Below are 21,283 nucleotides of genomic sequence, written 5' to 3'. Positions count from 1 at the left end.
TTCTTCAGTGTTTTAATTAATTGTTTTTTTTTTTCATAAAATAAAATTGTTTGGTATCACGTTACAATATATAATATAAAATTTAATTCAAGTCTCAAACGTTTTTGGTTCGTAGGGTTAACCAACATTTTCACCTGTTTTTTAAATGCTATAGTAAAAAAAACCCCACTAAATTTTCTTGAGATCCCTTTCCGCAACTTTTTGTATTCGATATCTTTACTAGTTTCTGAGCTATGGACGACGAAAAAACGTACGAACGAAAGTACACAAGCACGCACAGGCATCGTTCTTAAAATCTTTTATTTCGACTAATTGAAATGTCAAAATTTTTAATTTTACAAATCGCACCCATTACAATAACTTCCTTTAGGAAGTTAAAAATGTCAAATCAAATTTATATGCAAAAAAAGTCATAGTCTGCTTTGACATGTTTACTCTCGACAGCTACTCTCAGAATACGAACTGTGTTGGTACTCCGCGAGCTTATCTCGGATAGTAGTAAACACATGTGTCCACTTGCGAGTGACATTCAAAAAGATCGAACGTCGAGAGTAATTAGTCAACTATCCGCGAGCTACTCTCCAACTATGTCCACTTGCGAGATCGCTCTCGAGAGCAGCTTGAGGGCAACTCGCAGCACGTTTACTCTCAAATGGACACCCACCTTTAGATTTCTTGTAGTTAGGTACTGTCGCAAAAACATTTTAAGATAACAATTATTTAAGTTTCGTCAAATAAGGACACATACATAAATATCAAGACACATTCAACCCAAATAGGGTAAAATCTATCAAACCTAAAGAAAGCTCATGGTTTGATTCGAGCTGTAAAGAGGTTATTTGGATCAAAGATGTAAGTTTCCGGATTTATAAAGCCAACCCTTCTGAGGAAAACCGGAAGAAGTTCAAACAAGCTAGAAAGACTTGTAACGGACATATTCGACGCATTAAATTTTTGCATGACCAGAAATTACGGCAAAAAATACTACAAAGTCCAGAGGTAAGCAAAACCACAGCGCAAGCTTTTCCATCTGTTCTATTCTACTGGTCTCTTTCCGAGTGGATGAAAAACTGCATTTGTTCAGCTTGTCCCTACAAAATGTGAATCCTCCTCCCCTTCTATAATTATAGTTCAAATACACTTACTTCCATATTTTCCAAGGTTATGGAAACGCTGATCAATCTTCAGCTTAAGAAATATCTTGAAGAACTGAAGCTTCTTTAATGACTGGTAGTGTAGCAATCGTTGCAATAGGTCCGTTTACATCGTTTTGGAGAAAGTGAGATTATTGCACTCGATATTTCAAAGGCATTTAATAGAGTTTGGCATTTCGAAATTGCGTGTTTTTAGTATTGATGAATCTCTTCTTTGTTGGGTTAGAAATAATCTTTTGGACCGTTCAATTCAAGTAGTATTGGACGGGTTCAAATCTAATATTCACAAAATAAACGCTGGTGTTCCATACTTTTATAAATAATTTTTTTTTCATTAATGGTACTTGCATTGAGGAGGTTGAACAACTATCAGTCCTGGGTATGTGCATAACAAACCACTTGTTGTGGAGTGATCAAATATTTGACATCGCCAAAAATGCTGGTAAGCGTTTAGATTTCCTCCGATGTGGCAAGAAGTTTTTATAGTTCTTATCTGGCTATAATTTACAAAGCTTTTATTCGTCCAACACTTGAGTATAACTCTTATATTTGGGCTGGTGCTTCAATAACGTACTTCAGTCTTCTGGATAGAATTGAAAAAAAGGGTTCTAAAAATGATTGGAGGTCGTTCTCTTACCGATACATTTGCTTCTCTTGAAGCCTATCATTGTTTTTATCGTTATTTTTATAAAAAATGGTCTATTGACATAGCCAGTTGCATTTCTCCCCTTAATCAATTCAACCGTAATATCCGTACTGATAGGAATGCCCATCCGTTGACCCTAGAGCCCAATTTCGGACGTACTGTTAAGTACAGAGATTCTTTCTTTAGCCGCACTACACGAATGTGGAATGCTTTACCAGACTCAATATTTTCCACTCATTACAATGTGCAGACATTCAAAACCAATGTGCATCGGTTTCTCCTTTCAAATCCTATCCTCCCTAATTGCTCGCACTTTGTTTAATCATTATAAGGGTATTCATAACCCCTTTAGTGCGCTCATAATATGTATATATATATTTTATTAAAATCTAAACGATGTTTTAAGAAAATTTAATAGATACTGCTGCTTATTTGGATTGATCTCAATTTTCATATTTTCGAGCTGTCAAAACAAAGATATTGACTCTCCAAAAAATTTTAAAGCCTAGTACACTGCTGAAGCCTAGTACGCTGCTGATGCGAAACGAAATTTCCCATACAAAAATGACATGACGAAATCATAAACGAAAAATTTCGCTGTGCTTTTCGTTTTTCAGTACGCTGCTGAACAACGAAATGTGTCATTTTAGTGGATAGCTGTACTAGATTTTTTAGTACAATTCTCCACTCTTTTCGTTCTCAATTTAATTGCCCGGCATACTAATTGCTTGCGAAATTTTGACGTTTGATTTATTTATTGAAAAAAAATTGTTTACAAATTAAAATTGAAAAAAAATCTTTGCTCGTGACTTTCAGGGTTTTGATTTGGTTTTATCTTTGATTTAAAATTTAATAAAATGGATTTTTCTAATGTGTTCCAACATTACATTTCTGAATCGGCACTCAGGATGTTATTGGTAATGTCCAAGAAGTGATGAAGACAAGCAGTGAACTTCAACTTCCAAAAAATAAGCCAAAGAAAAAAAAAATTGATTTCTCTTCGGAGGAAAAAAAGAAACTGGCCTCTTTGGTCTTTGGAGCATACAAAAATCTTTGCGTTTCAGATCAAGGCAAGACATTACAGAAAGAATCCCAGGAGATAGACTGGGAATTCAATTGTTTTTGACAGCTGACAAACTCTCCACAAATATTTTTCCGCTGTGGTTTTCGTTTTCATTTTGCTCTGCACTTGTAGACCGCCGAAAAAATTCGTTTCACTTCAGCTGCGTACTAGGCTTTAAACAAAATTAATTCTAAAGATCTGGAATTTCTGGGAGGAAATTTATATTTTTTTTAGCAAACGGAGATTTTGAAATGCAACACATTTAACAACAACTGCGAAACTTTGTTAGTTTGTCAAAAAGTTTAATATTACATCAATTTATAAAGTTATCTTCTTCTGTCTAATGTTTAATTTGTCTTCATTAAATTATAAATACAAATAACTTCAAAACGATTGCTTCATTTATTTATAGTTTACTTTTACAACAGATACAAATAAACTAAACTTTATTTTTATTTATTTGATTTTCTTTTTGTTCTTTTCTAGTCAATAATTCAATAACAGGCCTTTGGCAATTTATAATTTTCTGGTATTTTTTCTTTAACAATTTCAGTCTAATTCATTCACTTTGCATTTAAAAAACCAATCTTTTACATTTAGTTATTATTTAAATGTTATAAAATAGTCATAGTTTTTCTTATCGTTGGTGTTTAGTTTTTTTTTTCATTCATATACATAGTCAAAATGAATTTTGATATTTTTTGGAATTACAATATAATTGATTTTTGTTATAACAAGTTTTTTAAAGTTTAACTTTTATAAAGTTAATTAACTATTTTAAATAGAGTTCATTTTGCTATAAACTTTTATTGTTAAAATACAAATATTTGAATACCTGAGGAACAATTTGTGTAGTTTACTTTTTTTTAAAGAACCGCAGACATTACTTTATTTTTGTGTGTTTTTTTTTTGTTTTACTGGAAGCACTGGTACTGGTAGTTGTATTGAAGATAATATGACTGATGTAATTGCGTAAGAATTCTAAAGATTCTTGATTTCAAGTTTTATTTTTTTTGTTTCAAATGTAAATCAATCATTGAATATAAGAAATTATAATTTTATGGACAAGTTTGTGAAAAACTCAAATCATTTTTTAAAACTAGATTTGCCGTAAAATTTGTTTTGAAGAAACCCAATAATAAGGACATTAGCCAAAAAACGAAACCTTTCTTCATTAAACCCATACTAACATTTTTGGGGAAGCTTTACAGGACGCACCTTGTAGATACACTAGCTTTTGTGCAGACTTTTGTTAACTTAATATTTGTATATAAATAAAACCCCTAACGCCAAATTGACGCTACATCACGTTAAACAAAATTTCTTGATAACAGTTCTGTAAGTTTTATATACAAATACCAGACTTGTATAATAACGCGGTATTTGCCAGCTTCAATATAAAGATTTGATTAATTAAATTAGTCTAGATATTGGGACTTCAAATTTTCAAATTATCAAACATTTGGTACAAATTTTAATCATTTGTGCTCCAATAATTTGATCGAAACCGATTGATCGCTTGAAACTTGCGGCATTGTTTACATTATTTTAAAGTCTTAGCATTGACTTGTAGTCCTTACTGTTTCATTCTCAAGTGACATTTCATTACACACTATTGAAATTTTAATTTTGATCGCTTTAACCAAAAATTGGTGTGCATGAATATTTTACGGCAGAAATTCTGTGAAATATTGTTTTTTCGTTATTTCGTATGATAAACTTTTTTTTGTAAAAAAAACATTAGGAATGTTGCTATACTTTATTTAAATTAATTAAATGAAAGGGAGAAGAATACAAAGATTGTAGTGAAACAATTGAAATTAAACTATTTCAATCTATTTCAGGTCAAATAATTGGTGATTGCAAAACTTGAAGTCCAATATTTCGTAGAATTCAAAGAATGCAATCTTTAAGTCGAATTCTATAATGCTTAATGGCTGAAACACAATCGCTCTTCAGCTTCGCTTTGAAAGACACTTCCAATATGATATTTCTTTACTTTAATGGCACTTCTGTTATTAGCAGCTGTTATTTTTTCTCAAAATAAAAAAATATGATTTTTGAAAGCGAAAAAATTTAATTTATCACGGAAGTAGCTTACACTGCTTATAATAACCAATGGGGATCCCTCCAAAAGCAAAGGGTATTTTGTTTGTTGACTTTTTTACAGACATTTGCTTTGTCAGCAAATTTGAATTAGAGCTTCCGTTTGGAGTCACTTTACATAACATTACGATTGTCAAATGAAACGTGAGGTCGAAGCTTCATTGGCTCCGTTCAATCTCAGACAGAAAGGGTATCCGCATACCTTTTTGTTAGAGTTTTACGTGCAAAATCACAGCTGGTCAAAAACAGCTGAGATGTTAACAAAGGAATCCAAAGGTATCCAAGAACTTCTGTTTTATGTTGGTATCTGTCAGAACAGCTGATTCAACACATGGTTGAATTTCAAGAAACTTGAAAATTGGTTTCAGCCTTTTGTATTTGTTGGTAAACAAAAAGATACAAAATGATAGTTGAAGTTGTATTTGACGATGTTCTGTACATAATAGACGATGAAGAAGCTATTTTCGTCCGAATTTTAGAAGGTAATTATGTTTTTTTTTTAAACTTCAAAATTGACTTGAATTATTACGCACCTATCAATTCATCATCGTCCGACGAATCAGTTGAATTATTTATATCCATTAAATGTTTTATCTTACATCAATTTTGACTTCGAAGCTTTAATGTTTCTCTGCTTTTTGTGAACAGTTGTTTTTATTTTTTGACAGCTATCTCAATACAGTTGGATAGATTGTTCAACAAGGTTTCTTAAAATCCACCTATCCAAGATACCCTATTCAACACGGGATTGAACGCAGCCATTGTGATAGCATGGGTAGAATTCCTATGGCTGAACTCGTAAACGTCAGGTGAAGCCGAAGCTGAAGCTTGTTTGTGTTTCAGCCATTAAAATTATTGCAATCTTTTGCAAGTCAAACAAAGACGGGACCTGGAGTGACGAAATCGCTCTGCATTTGACAAATCTATTGAAGACTGGTCTCACCTTAAAATAAAAATACATTTATGCTAAAACAGGTTTGTGAATTTAATAAAATAACAGATTTTTTTCGTCGTATTTCGAATCAATCCTTGTGGCTGACAAGGAAGTTTCTGACAATATTGTAAGATATGTCAGTTAAATATCTTTTAAGTTTTATTATGACACTCAATTATGTACTTTTCAAAACCCCGATTTATTTAAATGCCAGAATAATATTGTATATTATGTTTGTAAGTGTTATAGGCATTTTAATTTAATTTTGATAATATTAATGAATGATATTTAGGCTATACAGTTAAGGTACTTTTTTCTTTAAATTGCATTAAATTGAGGTATTGTTGTATTGCATTCATAAGAAATTTGTATTTAATAAGATTTTTTATTTTATTTTGTTCTTATAAATATTTACGAGTATATTGTAAGTGGGTGGAATTGTATTTCTTGATTGTTTAGGCACCTGTTATTTTTTTCTTGGCTATGTTATATAGATTTTATAGGTACAAGGTACTTTTAGTTAACTTCCTTCTTTTACCTTAAAATTTAATTTTCTTATACCTATTGCTTAAATATTTTTAGTAATTTAAAATAAAATAAATTGATTTTTTTTTTACTTTACCAAATTGCATCTGTATTTGCATTTGAAAATTTCGAATTTAAACAACTAAATTGAGATATCTGTGATGATTAAATATAAAAGAAAATTATTATCTATGGAAAAATATTGAAACATTAGCGTGGTTTTTCTTTCATTTCTCTGAGTGCGATTTACCTTACATGCGAGTATAGTTTCGATACAATTATTTTGTATTAATTGTTTTGTTACCCAAATTATTATTAATTCATATATCTGTCAATAAGAAAAGTCACCAAAATCGAAAGATTGTTTCATTAGCTTAGCAATACGGTTTAACCCCTTCAACTTAATATTTTTAAAATTAAAACACACATAACAGCTTCATCTTAATTATCTTTCCATAAGCCCTGCTTCAAAAGTAGATTTATTGCCCCTAAGCAGAAAAATAAATTGTAATCCATTGTCATTAAATATTCGCGATACTGTAGTCTCGGCTTCAAAAGAATTAAACATTAAGGTTATAGTTTAAAATGGAGTATTCAGGTAAGAAACGCAATTCTTAAATTAAAAAATCGATATAACCTCCTAAAAATGATTTTCTCATAAAAAAAGACCTCATCTTGAAATAGCCTTAAAAATAGCAAACACACTCGTTGAATGTACTACCTACATGTGGACAACAATAAAAAACTGCAAGAACATCGACGCCGCGATCAACAATTGCATTCGTTCAGCCTCCGGAGCACTAAAATCAACAAGGATCGAGGCTGTTAGACTTGAAACTGGGTATCACTATTAACTTAGCAAGCAAGGTCCTTGCCAATCCAAAGCATCCCTTGTATAATATTGTCAATGCAATTACTAATTCAAAAACAAATAAACGGAAAAACTCGATATCTGCACTTGTAAAAGTATTTAGCTTAATAAAAGTCCAACCAAACTGCTTTTTTGAACCAGGATCAATCAAATATAGTCCGCCCCCTTGCAAATGACATCTCAAATAGATACAAAATTAGCAGCACATAAAAAGAAAAATACGACGGATGACATGTTCTAAGCTCTACACCAAGAGATGATTGAAAAGTTCAACCCTGATCACATCTTTTATACAGATGGTTCCCACAAAAATGATAAATCATCTTTTCCTTAGTCAATTGGGAACAGAATTCTCATAACTCTTCGGTCTGGCAAGGACTGCTACCTAATCAAGCATACAGCTACTAGCAGCAATTCAAAGAGCTACATATTTCAATGGCGAAAACTTATTTGGGACGAAAAATAATCCTGACAGATAACCTTGGGATATTAAAAGGCCTAAAAAATGAGACAAACCGATGCCCTACTCAGAAACAATTAAGATGCACAATGACGGAAAACATAGTACAGTAGACTCGCGATAGCAAAAACACCGTCTTACGTGAACACCGGCTATCGTGAACACTTTTTTTTTTACTACTACCTAGCGTGATCAGTGTGTGAAAGCCCTATAACAACTTTTAAATGTGTTTGACATAAAAAACATAGCTTCCTTTTGGTTTTTCAAATCGTTTTGCTAAATAGGGAATCCCGTTAAGGATTTTCCAGGTATTATTTACTTTAGTTTGGCATTTGCCTTAGTGCGCGGTGTTGGTTTTGCGTAATCAAAAAGAAGATTTTCTTGAAAAATGACACAAAAAGTACCAAAATTTTTGTCTTTGAAAGACAAAGTAAACGTTTTAAAAACAATTAAAGGGGGATCAAGCGTAACCAGCTTAGCAAAGCAATACAATGTTGCAAAATCAACAATTTGAGCTATCAACAAAAAATTTTAAAATGTGTTAACAATACATTTTCTGGACCTGGAATGCGGAAGACCATGAAGCGTTCTGAACTTCCTAAATTGGAAAAAGTTCTTTACCGTTGGTTCATCAAACAGCGACAACAAAATTATTCAAAAATGAATGAAACTCAGGGCGATTTTAATGCGAGTGACGGATGGTTGCAAAGAAGCGTTATGGTGTGCTTGAAAAGTTATCTTCTCGATCTGACCTTGTGGACCCTTTCAAAAACAAGCTGCAAGCCAAAATAAAAGAGCTGGGTCTATCTCACAATCAAATATATACAATGCGGATGAATTCGGATTATTTTGGAAGCTGTTTCCTGACAAGACATACGTATCATCTCAAGAAAAAAATGCTTCTGGAAGAAAAACGGAAAAACAGGGCGGCACTTTTCTTGCTTGTACAAACGCAACATGAGAACATAAAGTTAAGCTTTTAGTGATTGGAATGGGAAAAAATCTTCGCTTTTTTAGGAATTTTAAACTTCTGTTGACTACAGTTGATCCAAATGTTCATGAATGACATTGTTTTCATCATTCTTTCGTACCACAGGTAGGAAACAGATTGCAATTTTGCATTGATCTCAAAAATATTTTCATGTGTAGGTCAGAACATTTTTAAAACACCAAGAGCTGCCCACCAAAACTCTTCTTTTAATTGATAACGCTCCATCTCATCGACCCGAAAACAAATTAACATTAACGGGTTAATAACTGCAATGTTTATGCCGCCGAATGTCACGCCGCTCATACAGCCCATGGACCAAAATACAATAAGACTAACAAAACTTTTCTACAGAAATAGTCTTCCGGCATCAATTGTGGCCGAAAAAACTGAAGCTATTTGCTATGTAAATTCGGGTTGGCAACGTCTTGAAAAAGAAACAATAGCAAAATGCTGGACGAATATTTTTAAGAGGATATCCCACTAGATGTTTTGAGAGAAAAATTTGTTCACCAATCTTCTCTCAAAAGGACCGTACACTAGAACTTTTTGCATGCAATTAATCCAGAGGCTTGAACATTTTCTCTTGTATACAGAAAAACATTTGCTTAAATTTGTAGATAATTTTAATGGGCTGAATGATGAAAAATGAAAACGTTAATATAGCAGACATCAGCGTACTTAAATGACTTCGTGTAAAGGCAGTTTTCAACCAAATAGAAAAAAAATCAAAAAAGATTACGTACAGTTGTGTTCATAAAAAAAGCAGTGCTCTCGAAATAAAACAAAAAAGCCTTTAATATAAACGTTATAATAAATTTCATTAAACTTCTAATAACAAACTAAAATAATAATAACAGAAAATAAGTATTATCGATTTTTTTCCGTTAAATATATGGCTGTTCATAAAAATAGCAGTGCATGACAAAGTACTGGATCTATTACATAAGAAGTAAGAAAAACCATTGTTTTTTATGACTGCCTCGCATCTACGTGGCATCGAGTCCACTAAAACCTGACACCTCTCGACTGGTATTGCGTTCCACGAATCAAGCACTGCTTCCCACAATTCTTTCGAATTCTTGGGTTTTGCTTTATGAACTGTTTTCTTAACATCCCCCCACAAATTTTGGATGGGGTTGAGGTCGGGGGATTGACCGGGACACTCCATAGCGGATAACTTCCATGATTTTTGCATTTTTTGATGTATGCTTTGGGTTATAGTCTTGTTGGTATACCCAAACCAACGTTATTTAATATTCAGCATACGGTAACAGAACCTCCTCGAGAATTTTCACATAGTCGGTTGCATCCCTTTTATCCCCGCATTTTGGGGTCTTCTCACATATTCTGGACGACCCTTGGATCCAAAAAGGGCTACTTTGCATCCAAAATGAGAAATTTTCGCTCCTCAGAACATTCCTCTATTTCTCTTTTGCACATTCTCTATGCACTTTGGCAAACTCCATTTTCTTTGCCACATGCCTTTTCGTCAAGAATGGTACCTTGCGTGGACTTTGGGCTATAATAGACAGTTGAAGTCCATTTCTTATTTTCCTAGAGCCTATGGAAGGGTTCTGTTTTGCTAGCTAAACAATTTTTCTGTCAGTTCTTTCAATTGTCATCCTTTTTGGGCCTCGCGTTTTCGGTTTATTTTGCCATTTTAAGGCGTTACTGACCATTTTTGCTGAGCAGCCTAGGATGCCTTGAATATTTTGGTAGGTTTTTCCCTCCAAATGCAGATTTCGAATTTCTCCGGTGCATTGTTTTGACCGTCCCATTGTTTATTTTTGAGCTTATATTCATTAATTTTGTAGATGCTAATATGTTACAAATACTTAAAACTTTAAATAATGAAATATTCACTTATCGTAAAATTAAAAAAAAATTATTTATAAAACTTTTTTTTGATCACTCTATATCCAGAGAGTTTAAAATAATGTGTGTTCACCGGGAAAAGTAGAGTATAACTTCAAGCTAAAAGTCCCTAATATGAAAACGAAAGACTGTTAGATGCAAGTAACATGATCATTTTTTTGTAAAAATGTCCGTTATTTAAATAATTGACAATCTTATAAAATGTGACCAGCACTGCTATTTTTATGAACACAACTATACATTTACATTTGAAATTAAAAAAAAAAACATATGAAGGTCTAACTTATTTTAAAATTTTAAGAACTACAACTTAGTCAACATGAACAACTTCGATAACGTGAACACGCTCGGTTTTTAATAGTTCACGTTTCCGCGAGTCTACTGTACTAGTATAGGTACCAGGGCATTCTGGTATCAAAGGCAAAGAAATGGCGGATGATGCATCCAAAGATGCTGCTAAATTTCCACTTGTTATTGGTTCGCCAAATTTCTATCAATTGACTCGCCAAATCTATTTCCAGGAGCTAAAGATGGAGCTGGAAGTTGATTGGAATAATTAAAAAGGGAAAATTGCATAAGAATACTCCAAATCAGAGTTTGAAAAACTATTTTTACGAAGCCTGTCATGAAGTTCTATAAATTCATCACATATTTGTACAATGTCCTTTATCATGGCAGATATTCAAAAAATTATCTACAATCCTTTGCCTAGCTGATCATAATACAACACAAAGAGTTTAAACTACAATAAAATAATGAAATCTAATGTAAATATTTCTGTTTTTAACTATAAATATTTAGCTTAAAAGTAAGTCATTACTTTCAACATACACTGTGTTAAAGTTTCTCTGTTATCAAATTTAAGTGTTCTAAAAGACGGCATTACTTGTGGTCTTGTTGCTCTGATGACATATTAAAATAAATAATTATCTTCAAAATTATAACACAAGAAATACTAAAATTAAAAAGTAAGAAAATAAAAACCATACAAAATAAATTGTTTTTTGTTTTTATTTTATTTGTAAAAACGAAATGGGTAAAATTATGTTTTTTTTTTAGTTTATAAAATAAATTGTAAGAATATGTTTAAAAATAAAAATAGTAGTTGCTCAATAAGTCAATCATATGGCTACCAAATAATAATTATAAACATAAATAAGAAACAAAAAAAAATATTAACAAGATAAAAACTATTTTATTCTAATATACTTATATGGTAAATTTTATATATAAAGAATAAAAACAAAACAAATAAGAAATTCAAAAATTAGAAAAAAAAAACAAGAAACAACTAAAAAATTAAATAAAAAGAAAACAAAGCATTATAAAGATTTAAACAATAACAAAAATATGTAACAAAATAAAACAACTTTTTTTTATATAAATGAATATTATCTACAAAGTTCTTCAGATGCAATAGAGAGAGATAAAGAGTCCTTAGCTTTAGGTCAGTAATATTTATTAATTATTGTTTTTTTTCGTCTGTTTAATTAACAAATATCGAAATATAAACTGATTGTTATCTTTTTTGTATGTGTCATGTAAGGTTTGTTTTAAATTTTGGAGGACAAAATTTATGTTCGAGACTCGTTGAAAATTCCTTCGGCTTAAAAATATTTCATTTTGTAGTCCCTGTTTAAATTGTGATTTTTTCCACAAGGGAATAATCGTTAGAAGTTCTTTTTCCATCACCAATTTCACCTACAAAACAATAACTTTCGTGATGAGGGAAGTGAGAAATAAAAATTTTAACAGTGACAGTGAGACATTTAAGGGGAGGTTTGTAAGTATTTTAAAATAAACCGTTATTCTGTGTTGGGAGGATCTTCTTCTTTAACAAAGTTTCTTAATCTGTGTTATGTTTTAAAAATGTTGTGTTCGATAATTTCCTAATCGCAGTTTTCAGTTCTTTGTGCGTAGCAACTTAAAAAAACTATATAGTGAAGTGAAATAAAATTTCAACTGTGTTCGATAATATTATTTTGTTTTTTGCTACATCTTAATAATGAAGTTTATAAATCTATCTTTTAATTAAAATATAATCTTTGGGATGCACTACATTATATAAAATCATAAAATTTTTGTCAGACCAATCTATGGACAAAGTTATTATTTTGATCGAATACTTAAATGAATAAAATTTACAAAAATTATAAACTTTTTAGTGCTTTTATATCTACACCTTTTTCTTTCAAAGAGGAACAGAAAGGTCCTGATGTGTTATTGCCTCTCTTTTTCGAGGCCAATATAGATGGTTTATGTAAATAAAATAGGTAAATAATGTGATACAAATGTTTTTAGTAGAATCCACACCAAGTTTCACCGGCAGCTGGGCTTATTATGGTACTCCCATTGCTATTGTTATTATTCAAAGGTAAACCAATGGAGGCTGTTGAAGATAGGTTCGTTTGAGATGACGCTGGCAAACATTGGAAACAATAATTGGTTCCAAAATTACTATCCCAGAATTGTTGTCCTTTGCATTGGAACCGTACAGCGAACTCTAGACGTTGTCCAACATGCATCGAATTGCCATAGAGAACAAATGTAAACTTATCCGAAAATCCGTCACAAGAATTGTCAACATATGTAGCCTGAAGATCGGCATATGTTCGCCAATTATCAATTGTATAACGTATGTGCACTGATTTATGGAAATCCAAATTCCTGACCCTTACTGAACCACTTATCGTTTGATTGATGTGGTCGGAGACTGCGGCATTTTCGAGAGAAACCTGCTTTTCACGCACCATATCGAGGAATGTAGGCAGACCGCCAGGTTGTTGGAACAATGGCATCAATAGTTTGTCCGATTTTGGGCCAAGTTGAATGGGCGGTTCGGATTCCATTATTTCCAGATCCTCGTATGCCGATTTAGGTACGTTCGGTATTTCGTCCAGGAAGGTCTTCACATCGGCCAAGTCAAGGCCTAAGACATCGGCGAATCGGACGATCTTCTTTCGTCCCGGAGTGCCTGGTGGAGTTTTTCCAGTTTTCAATGATGAACAACGTCTCACACGTTGTGGTCGGCAATCGTCTTCATCATCGGTGTCCAGCACTGATGTGATTTTACCGGGATCGCTTCTTGTTAGTGTCGGAAGGTCAAGAGGTTGTGTATGATTGGGTAGAGTACTGCTAACTTCGGTTCCTGCTTCGACACATTGATTCAGCTGGGTTTCAGCTGCTTCACTTAAGAGCTTCGCTGTATCTGTATCAGTCGAATTATCTTTGTTAACATTGCTTATGTTCAGACTCAATTCTGTTTCTTCATTATGCTTTTCATGTCCGTTGTGCGCTAATGATAGGACTTGGAGTTCGTTCAGGATTTGTTGTTGCTTTTCTATGGCACATTCGATATTTGCGTCTTTCTTACTGCAAATTTCTTGCGTTTTCGGCAGTAAATCGCCCTCGCTGCTTATCTCCGTCGCCGTTGAAACATCCTTTGTTTGTAATCCATTGCAGTCTTCTTGATCGTTGTTGTAGTCATTATGTCCGTTTGTCAAGCTTATATCTATTTTCTCCCTAATCGAGTCATCGAGTTGTGGTATCGGCTCAATCTCAGTCGTACTACTGAGCCGAGGCTGCTGAAATTGTGGAACAGTGGCATACTCTGTTTCTGGATCGAAGAATGTGCAATCGGAAGAGGAACTATGGCTACTAGCTACGGAAGTGCAGGCATAGCCTGATTCGGTTGCTGAATTATGTGGAGTATTAGACACAGATTCGATTAATCTCAGATATTCACATTCATCAACAGGACTTCCGGGACTCTCAAGTTCACAGTCAAAATCGAAAAATGAGTCTGATTCATTTCGTAGGGGTTGTAAATCGGTTACAGCTTGTTCCGATTCGAGCGGAGTTGCCACCCATGTATTTGATGATGGTCCGCCATTTATTATAGGCTCTTCTTCGTGTGATGAATTATTCTCTTCATTCTAAATAAAAATAAGTTTTATTATAAATTTTAAGGAATTAGAAAATTTGATATAAAATGTATTTACTTGTGATCCGAGAGTTCGTAGCTTTGATTGTAGTCTTCGTGCAAAAGCTTCGGCACGTCCACGGCATGATGACATGCCTAATGTTGGTATAACTGCAACTAGGCCGCACGGACCTTCAGGAGTTACACTTTGTGTGAGTGGAATATCACCAGGTCCGTTCATTTACTTTGGATTCTTCAAATTCTTAAATATTTCTGAAAGGAAAGCATTTTAAAAGAATGTTAAATTTAATGTCGCTGTATTGCTTAAGAGCTTTTTATGATTTTTGAAGAGTAAGTACAACATAAACGAATATGAGTTTTAGTTTTGGAATCCTGTTTAACTTGTGACATTTGATGCCAATTTCCAATTTTTAAGAATCGAAACCATAATATTTACATACATAGCTGTTTTTAATTCATTTGAAACGACTATTTGGGGGAGTCGCAAACCATAGATTTAATAAGAAATAACAAGAAAACAGATGCAGTTAATTCGCTAAAACAAATCCAAAGATGTAAATGGATTTGAGACTTCAAATTTTTTTCATTTCTTAGCAAATTTAAACAATTTAAATGCGTTGTTAAAACGAGTATCGTTATTTTGTTAGTAATTTTTGTGAAACGTCAAAAGATGACAACTTGTTCAAAATGAAACCTCTCATTCGAAAACCCTATTTACATCTTTACGCCCATTTTGTATATGTGTCAATTCTGGTATGTGTTATAAAACTTTATTTTATACTATTGAAAATTTAAAAAAGAGGCTAAGACCGTGTTATAAGAAATCCAGACATCAAGAAATGTAAGAAGTTTGAACTCGACAACTCGGACCGATTTTTAATAAAATTTTAATATTATTCTTGAGTTTTTAATTAAAAAATATTTAAACATTGAAAGAAAAATGAAAACAATTTGGAATATAGCAATCATGATTCTTTCAAACATCCGAAATATTTTAGAATCATCCTAATTTATATACATGTATATTTTTTATTTAGAATTAATTGTTATATCTTAAAACCAAACATTTTTTTTGTTTTGGAATTATTCGGTTAAATTTAAAACAAAACTTGCTCGTTATTCTATAAAGAAATAAAAAACCTAATTAAATTTAATGATTGTAAACTGCATAAGATCTGAAGGAAAACAAAACTAAGCAAATAAGGTTTATTATTTTTTGTGCAAATTAAAAATAAATGTCTCACACAATTACAGTCTAATTTAACCATTTCTAAATTTGTCTCCAGTTTCTCGTATGATTTTTAAAAATATATACAAACTTTTATTTTATAAAAAAATACAGTCATTATTATGTCTATAAATTTAATTCTATTCATTAATAAATTATTTTATATCATTTCACGAGGCACGAGTTCCCGATAATGGCGTGATACTAGAAGCTTATTTTTAGAATTTTGTCTTCAAAACATCATACAAGTTTAAATTTGCGTGGGTTCAAAAAATATGTTTGTAAATACATGCTTAATTTTTGTGAAATTGTTATTTTGTTTTTGTTTTGATCCACGACAAATTTGTGGGGATTATTCATTAAGTACAAAATAATTATTGAAAATATAAAAAATGACACTACTTTGATGTTTTTTGAATATAAGATATCTGACTGAAAATATGTAAATATCCCCAGGACTCGAGAGTTAGCAGTAATACTGACTAAGAAATGTTAAACTAAAACTAGTTGTAAAACACTTTGAAGTAATTCAAAATATTAAATTGATAAAATAACAGGGAAAAAGGGTTAACCACGGAATGAGCCATAATAATCTGAAAAGTTGTTTTGGCGTTTTAAACATTGTGTACATCTCTTATCCGTGCCGTTATAGACTGCCAAAAGTCACGAAAATCTCTTTCGTTTCTATACCTTCAATGCCAAAAGAGTTTTTATAAGTTATATTCCGTTTCAGTGATAAAGGACTGTTTGGCATACCAATTATTTATTTATTCAATTATATTATATTAAATTATAACAAATGTATTGATCCGGCTCGAAGGACCAACGTTTGTGTCACAATGTATACTTTATTAAATTATATGTGTAGCTTGAAAGTTCGAGAACAAATGAATAACCTTTTTTCATATTACCAAGGTTAAAAAATGATACAAGGTTAAAATGTGATACTACATGAATCTTGAGGCTTCCTCCTCAGTTCAATGGAACCTGTTTGAGTCCCTTATGAAACGTGAGAGGCTGATTAAACTGATATGATTTAGATCTTTAAAGAAGAATTCTCCTTTGTAATTCTTGCGTTTTTGAGCCAGGGCGGTCGCGTAGCGTGCTTTCCTATTAGACAGTGTCCGTTTGACATCTATGTGCTATTGAGCTTATAGGCGATCTGCTGAGATAGCAAGCACCTTGAACATTTTAAATCTAATGTTGGCCAGATGTTTTTTGTGACCTGACACGTAGTGAAGTTGTTCCACCTGGTGTTTGCCTTCTTCATAGCGTCTTGCATTAGCAACAGTTTACAAGTAGCGAGTTGTATGCCAGTATGAGCCAAACGTGGTAGGATGGGCTACACTGTACCGTTCCTGGCGAGTTCATCTACCTTACAGTTACCTGGAATGTCTCCAACACCTTCTTTTGTTTTTTAAACATCTGTATAAAAAGTGGTCTATAAATATAGTCAAACTCTTTTTCATATAGCTTCACTTAATTGTATTGAGAAAAAAATTAAACTTTTCTTATATAAATAAGAAGACTATAAAACTTTTACTTTTACTCATTTAACAAAAAATCTAATTTTTCTGAAACCAGATTTATATTCAGGAATATCAAAAAAAGGTATATTTTGCAGACTAATGTAATTAGGTAAGCTTATAGACATTTTAACGAAACATGCTCAATGTTTACACTTCTAATTTAATATGAAAAGAGAGGCTTTGATGCGACCCACACTGATAAATTCCCATCCCGTCTGTTGATTTGTCTTGCCTTAAAGTTTGTAGGTTTTTTTTAAGACGGACTGTTGGATTTTTATTAAAAAAAAAACTACTGAAATCCAAAACAATATTTGCTGTGAAATAACAAAAGTTTGAAGACAATATTTTTAATTTTTTAAAAAGTTATTTCAGTCGAAAGTAAATTTTTACTAAGTTTTAGTATTGTTTTTTTTTTTTTTAAGTTTATATTTAAAAAAAACTGTCAATTCGATTCGTCTCAAAATTCTACTGAATGTTCACAACAATATTTTTTAAAAGATAAAAGAAGTTTAAAGCCAATAGCTCAAAGTTTTGAAAAGATATTTGAGTCGAAAATCAATTCTCACCAACTTTTATTAATTTTTTGTAAAAAAAATGTCAATTCGATTTTTCTCAATTTTTTTTACGAATATTAAAAACAATATTTTTTATAAGTGAAAACAAGTTTGAAGCCAAATTCTCAAAGTTTTGAAAAGATATTTGAGTCGAAAATTAATTTTTACTGAATTTTGTTAAATTTTCTTTTAAGTTTTTATTTTTTGTAAAAAAACTGTCTATTAGATTTTTCTCAAAATTTTACTGAATGTTAAAAACAATATTTTTTAATAGATAAAAGTAGTTTAAAGTCAATTTCTCAAAGTTTTGAAAAGATATTTGAGTCGAAATTCATTTTTTACCAACTTTGAGTAATGTTTTTTTAGGTTTTTATTTAAAAAAAAACTATCAATTCGATTTTTTTCAAAATTTTACCAGATAAAATGTTTTTGTATTCGTAAAATTTTTGAGGTGAAAAATGGTTTCTTCAGTTTTTTTGATTTATAAAAAACCGTTTATTAATGATATCACGTTACAGTATATAATATAAAGTTTAATTCAAGTCTTAAGCGTTTTTTAAAAATATTTTGTGTTAACCAACATATTCACCTTTTTTTAAACTACTATGGTAAAAAAACCGCATACGCAATTTTCTTGAGAGCCCCTTCTGCATCTTTCTGTCTTTTTATCTGTGTAGCAAAATTTATTTAAAGTCGATATCTCTTCTGGTTCTTGAGCTATGGACAACGAAAAAAACGTCGCGAACGTACATACACACGCATGAACAGACTTACTTACTTAAGGTGGCGCTACAGTCCGGGCGGACCTGAGCCTCAACCAAAATGCGTCTCCAGCCAGCTCGGTTCCTAACTAGCTATCTCCAGTTTCGCACGCCAAGTTGGTTGAGGTCCTCTCCCACCTGGGTGCGCCATACCACCTGAGTCGCGGTCTTCCTCTACTGCGCCGCCCGTCCCACGGGATTATATTCGAAGACCTTCCGGGCTGGAGCGTTGATGTCCATTCGCTCTACAAGCCGTTGGACTTAAATTCTGCTAACTAGGTCAGTGTCGCTGTACAGCCCGTACAGTTCGTCGTTATATCTTCTCCTCCATTCTCCATCTATGCGTACGGGACCAAAAATCACCCGAAGAATTTTTCTCTCACAGCATCCTAAGATGCTCTCATCTTTATTTGACAGGGTCTAGGCCTCAGCGCCATAAATGAGAACCGGGATGATGAGTGTCTTATAGATGGTGATTTTACATGCTCGAGAGAGGACTTTACTTCTCAATTGCCTTCTAAGTCCAAAGAAGCAACAATTTGCAAGAGTTATTCTTCGTTTGATTTCAACTCTGGTGTCGTTGTCTGCATTAATAGCGGTGCCTAGGTAGTCAAAGTCCTTAACTACCTCAAAGTTATAGCTGTCCATGGTGACGTTTTGTCCAAGACGTCGTCGTTCAGTGTCCTTTTTTGATGACAACATATACTTGGTCTTGCACTCATTGACCACTAAACCCATATTCTTCGCTTCCGTCGCAATGCTCAAAAACGCTCCACTGATATTACGCTTTGATCTTCCAATTATGTCAATATCATCTGCGTATCCGAGTAATTGGATGGACCTTTGTAAGATTGTGCCTCGGTTGAGTTTTGCACAATTCTTTCCAGAACGATGTTGAAGAAGTCGCATGACAGTGCATCGCCTTGTCTAAAACATTTTTTGACATCAAATGCATCGGTAAGATCTTTTCCGACCTTGATAGAGCAGCGTGCATTCTCCATCTTCATTCTGCACATACGGATAAGTTTGACAGGGATGCCAAAACTAGACATTGCTCGGTAGAGTTCTTCCCTATAGATTCTGTCATACGCGGCTTTAAAATCGATAAAGAGATGGTGGGTATGGATTTGAAGCTCCTGGGTTTTTTCCAAGATCTGCAGTAGTGTGAATATTTGGTCGATAGTGGACTTTCCTGATCTGAAGCCACACTGATAAGGACCAATCAGGTTGTTGACGATCTCATACGCAATGTTAAGGAGACTGATGCCTCTGTAGTTGGCGCAGTTTAGAGGGTCTCCTTTCTTATGTATCGGGCACACTATGCTGAAATTCCACTCATCGGGCATGCTCTCTTCCGACCATATTTTACAGATGCTCCGTACCAAGTCATCGCCTGCTGCTTTGAATAGTTCGGCAGCGATGCCGTCAGCTCCAGCAGCTTTGTTTGACTTAAGTTTAGATATAGCTATCTTCACTTCGTCAGTTGATCTGCGTCGCCGAGGTTGAGTGGTTCTTTCTCCCTTACAGCGGAATTCGGTTCGTCATCAACGTTATATAATTTGGAGAAGTGATCTTTCCATATTCTCAGCATCGACTGTGGTTCTACTACGATGTTACCCTGATCGTCTTTACAGGCTTCGATTCGTGGCTGGTACCCTTGGGAGGTGTTGTGACATCCCTGCGCAAGCACAAACATCTTTCTAAAAGTCTTTTATTTCGACTCTAGGGACCTTGAAACGTAAAATTTTGAATTTGAAAAATCGGAAATCGGACCCATTACAATAACTTCCTATGGGAAGTTAAAAATTGTTGAGTGATTCTCACTTTCTGCCTTTTATCTTTGAAATTATTGAATTTAGGAACAAATATTTTAAGCGAACATTTAGAAAATCGTATGTTTCAAAATGTATGGTAGAGGTGTTAATATAAACACTAACGACATGAGATCCTATTAAACTTCTTACAAAATATTTAAAACACTAAAATGAAGGTACAAATAAATTTCCAACCCTAATTCAGAGGTCAAACCTTTTTTTTACTTGACTATTAACACCAAAATTCTGTGAAAAAAAAACACAAGTAATTCATGCCATTCTTTTCGCTGAGTGTAAGTGCTTAAGAGGAAATTAATAGAATAAATTCTCACATATTAAATAAGACCACTTGCTGTTGGAAGCAATTGATCTTTTTAATTTGCTATTTCAAGATTGTTTTAAAATGTTTTTAGCTTCCGTCTAAATATCTCTCAATAGAACCTATGTACCTGTACGTACTCTGTATACATTTTGCATTATTTACATTAACTTCCATGTATGTACCTATAAATGTATGTATTGATGCCAAATTAAGTTGGCAAAATATAGTTCAACTTTTATAGTTCATGGAAGCTCAATGCTATTGTAATTGATTTTATGGCATTGACAAAGTATTGGCATGCGATCTAACTTGTGCCAAAAATTTCAAAACACCCGCCAGCATCAGTTGTTTTTTATAATTGACTATTGATAAATTAATTGCGATGTAAGAATCCTTCAAGTGAGTGTTAGAAATTGTATACATAATATAATCTATGCATCTGAATACATATATGTAAACGTATGTACTCTGTTGATTAAATGTGGGAAATTCTTTGAATTTTAACAT

At 32.7% G+C, this 21,283-nt stretch overlaps 2 protein-coding genes across 5 annotated transcripts in view; both read right to left on the bottom strand.

Annotated features, from left to right (window-relative positions):
- LOC129944232 (biogenesis of lysosome-related organelles complex 1 subunit 2) overlaps positions 1-21,283 on the bottom strand; it is a 73,656-nt gene that overhangs the window by 17,488 nt on the left and 34,885 nt on the right. The window lies entirely within an intron of this gene.
- Positions 11,623-21,283, bottom strand: part of LOC129944230 (glycogen-binding subunit 76A) — a 50,079-nt gene continuing 40,418 nt past the window's right edge. For all 4 annotated transcript variants that reach the window (XM_056053537.1, XM_056053535.1, XM_056053536.1 and 1 more), the window contains 2 exons: positions 14,627-14,820; positions 11,623-14,560 (listed from right to left, as the gene is read on the bottom strand). In XM_056053537.1, the coding sequence (XP_055909512.1) occupies positions 12,923-14,560; positions 14,627-14,788 (1,800 nt within the window). In that variant the 5' untranslated portion in view covers positions 14,789-14,820 and the 3' untranslated portion in view covers positions 11,623-12,922. The remainder of the gene's footprint in view (positions 14,561-14,626; positions 14,821-21,283) is intronic.

This window comes from Eupeodes corollae, chromosome 2 (assembly GCF_945859685.1).
Source record: "Eupeodes corollae chromosome 2, idEupCoro1.1, whole genome shotgun sequence".
NCBI lineage: Eukaryota > Metazoa > Arthropoda > Insecta > Diptera > Syrphidae > Eupeodes > Eupeodes corollae.
The sequence above is the reverse complement of the archived record's forward strand: the minus strand, read 5'-3'. Positions and strand labels throughout refer to the sequence as shown.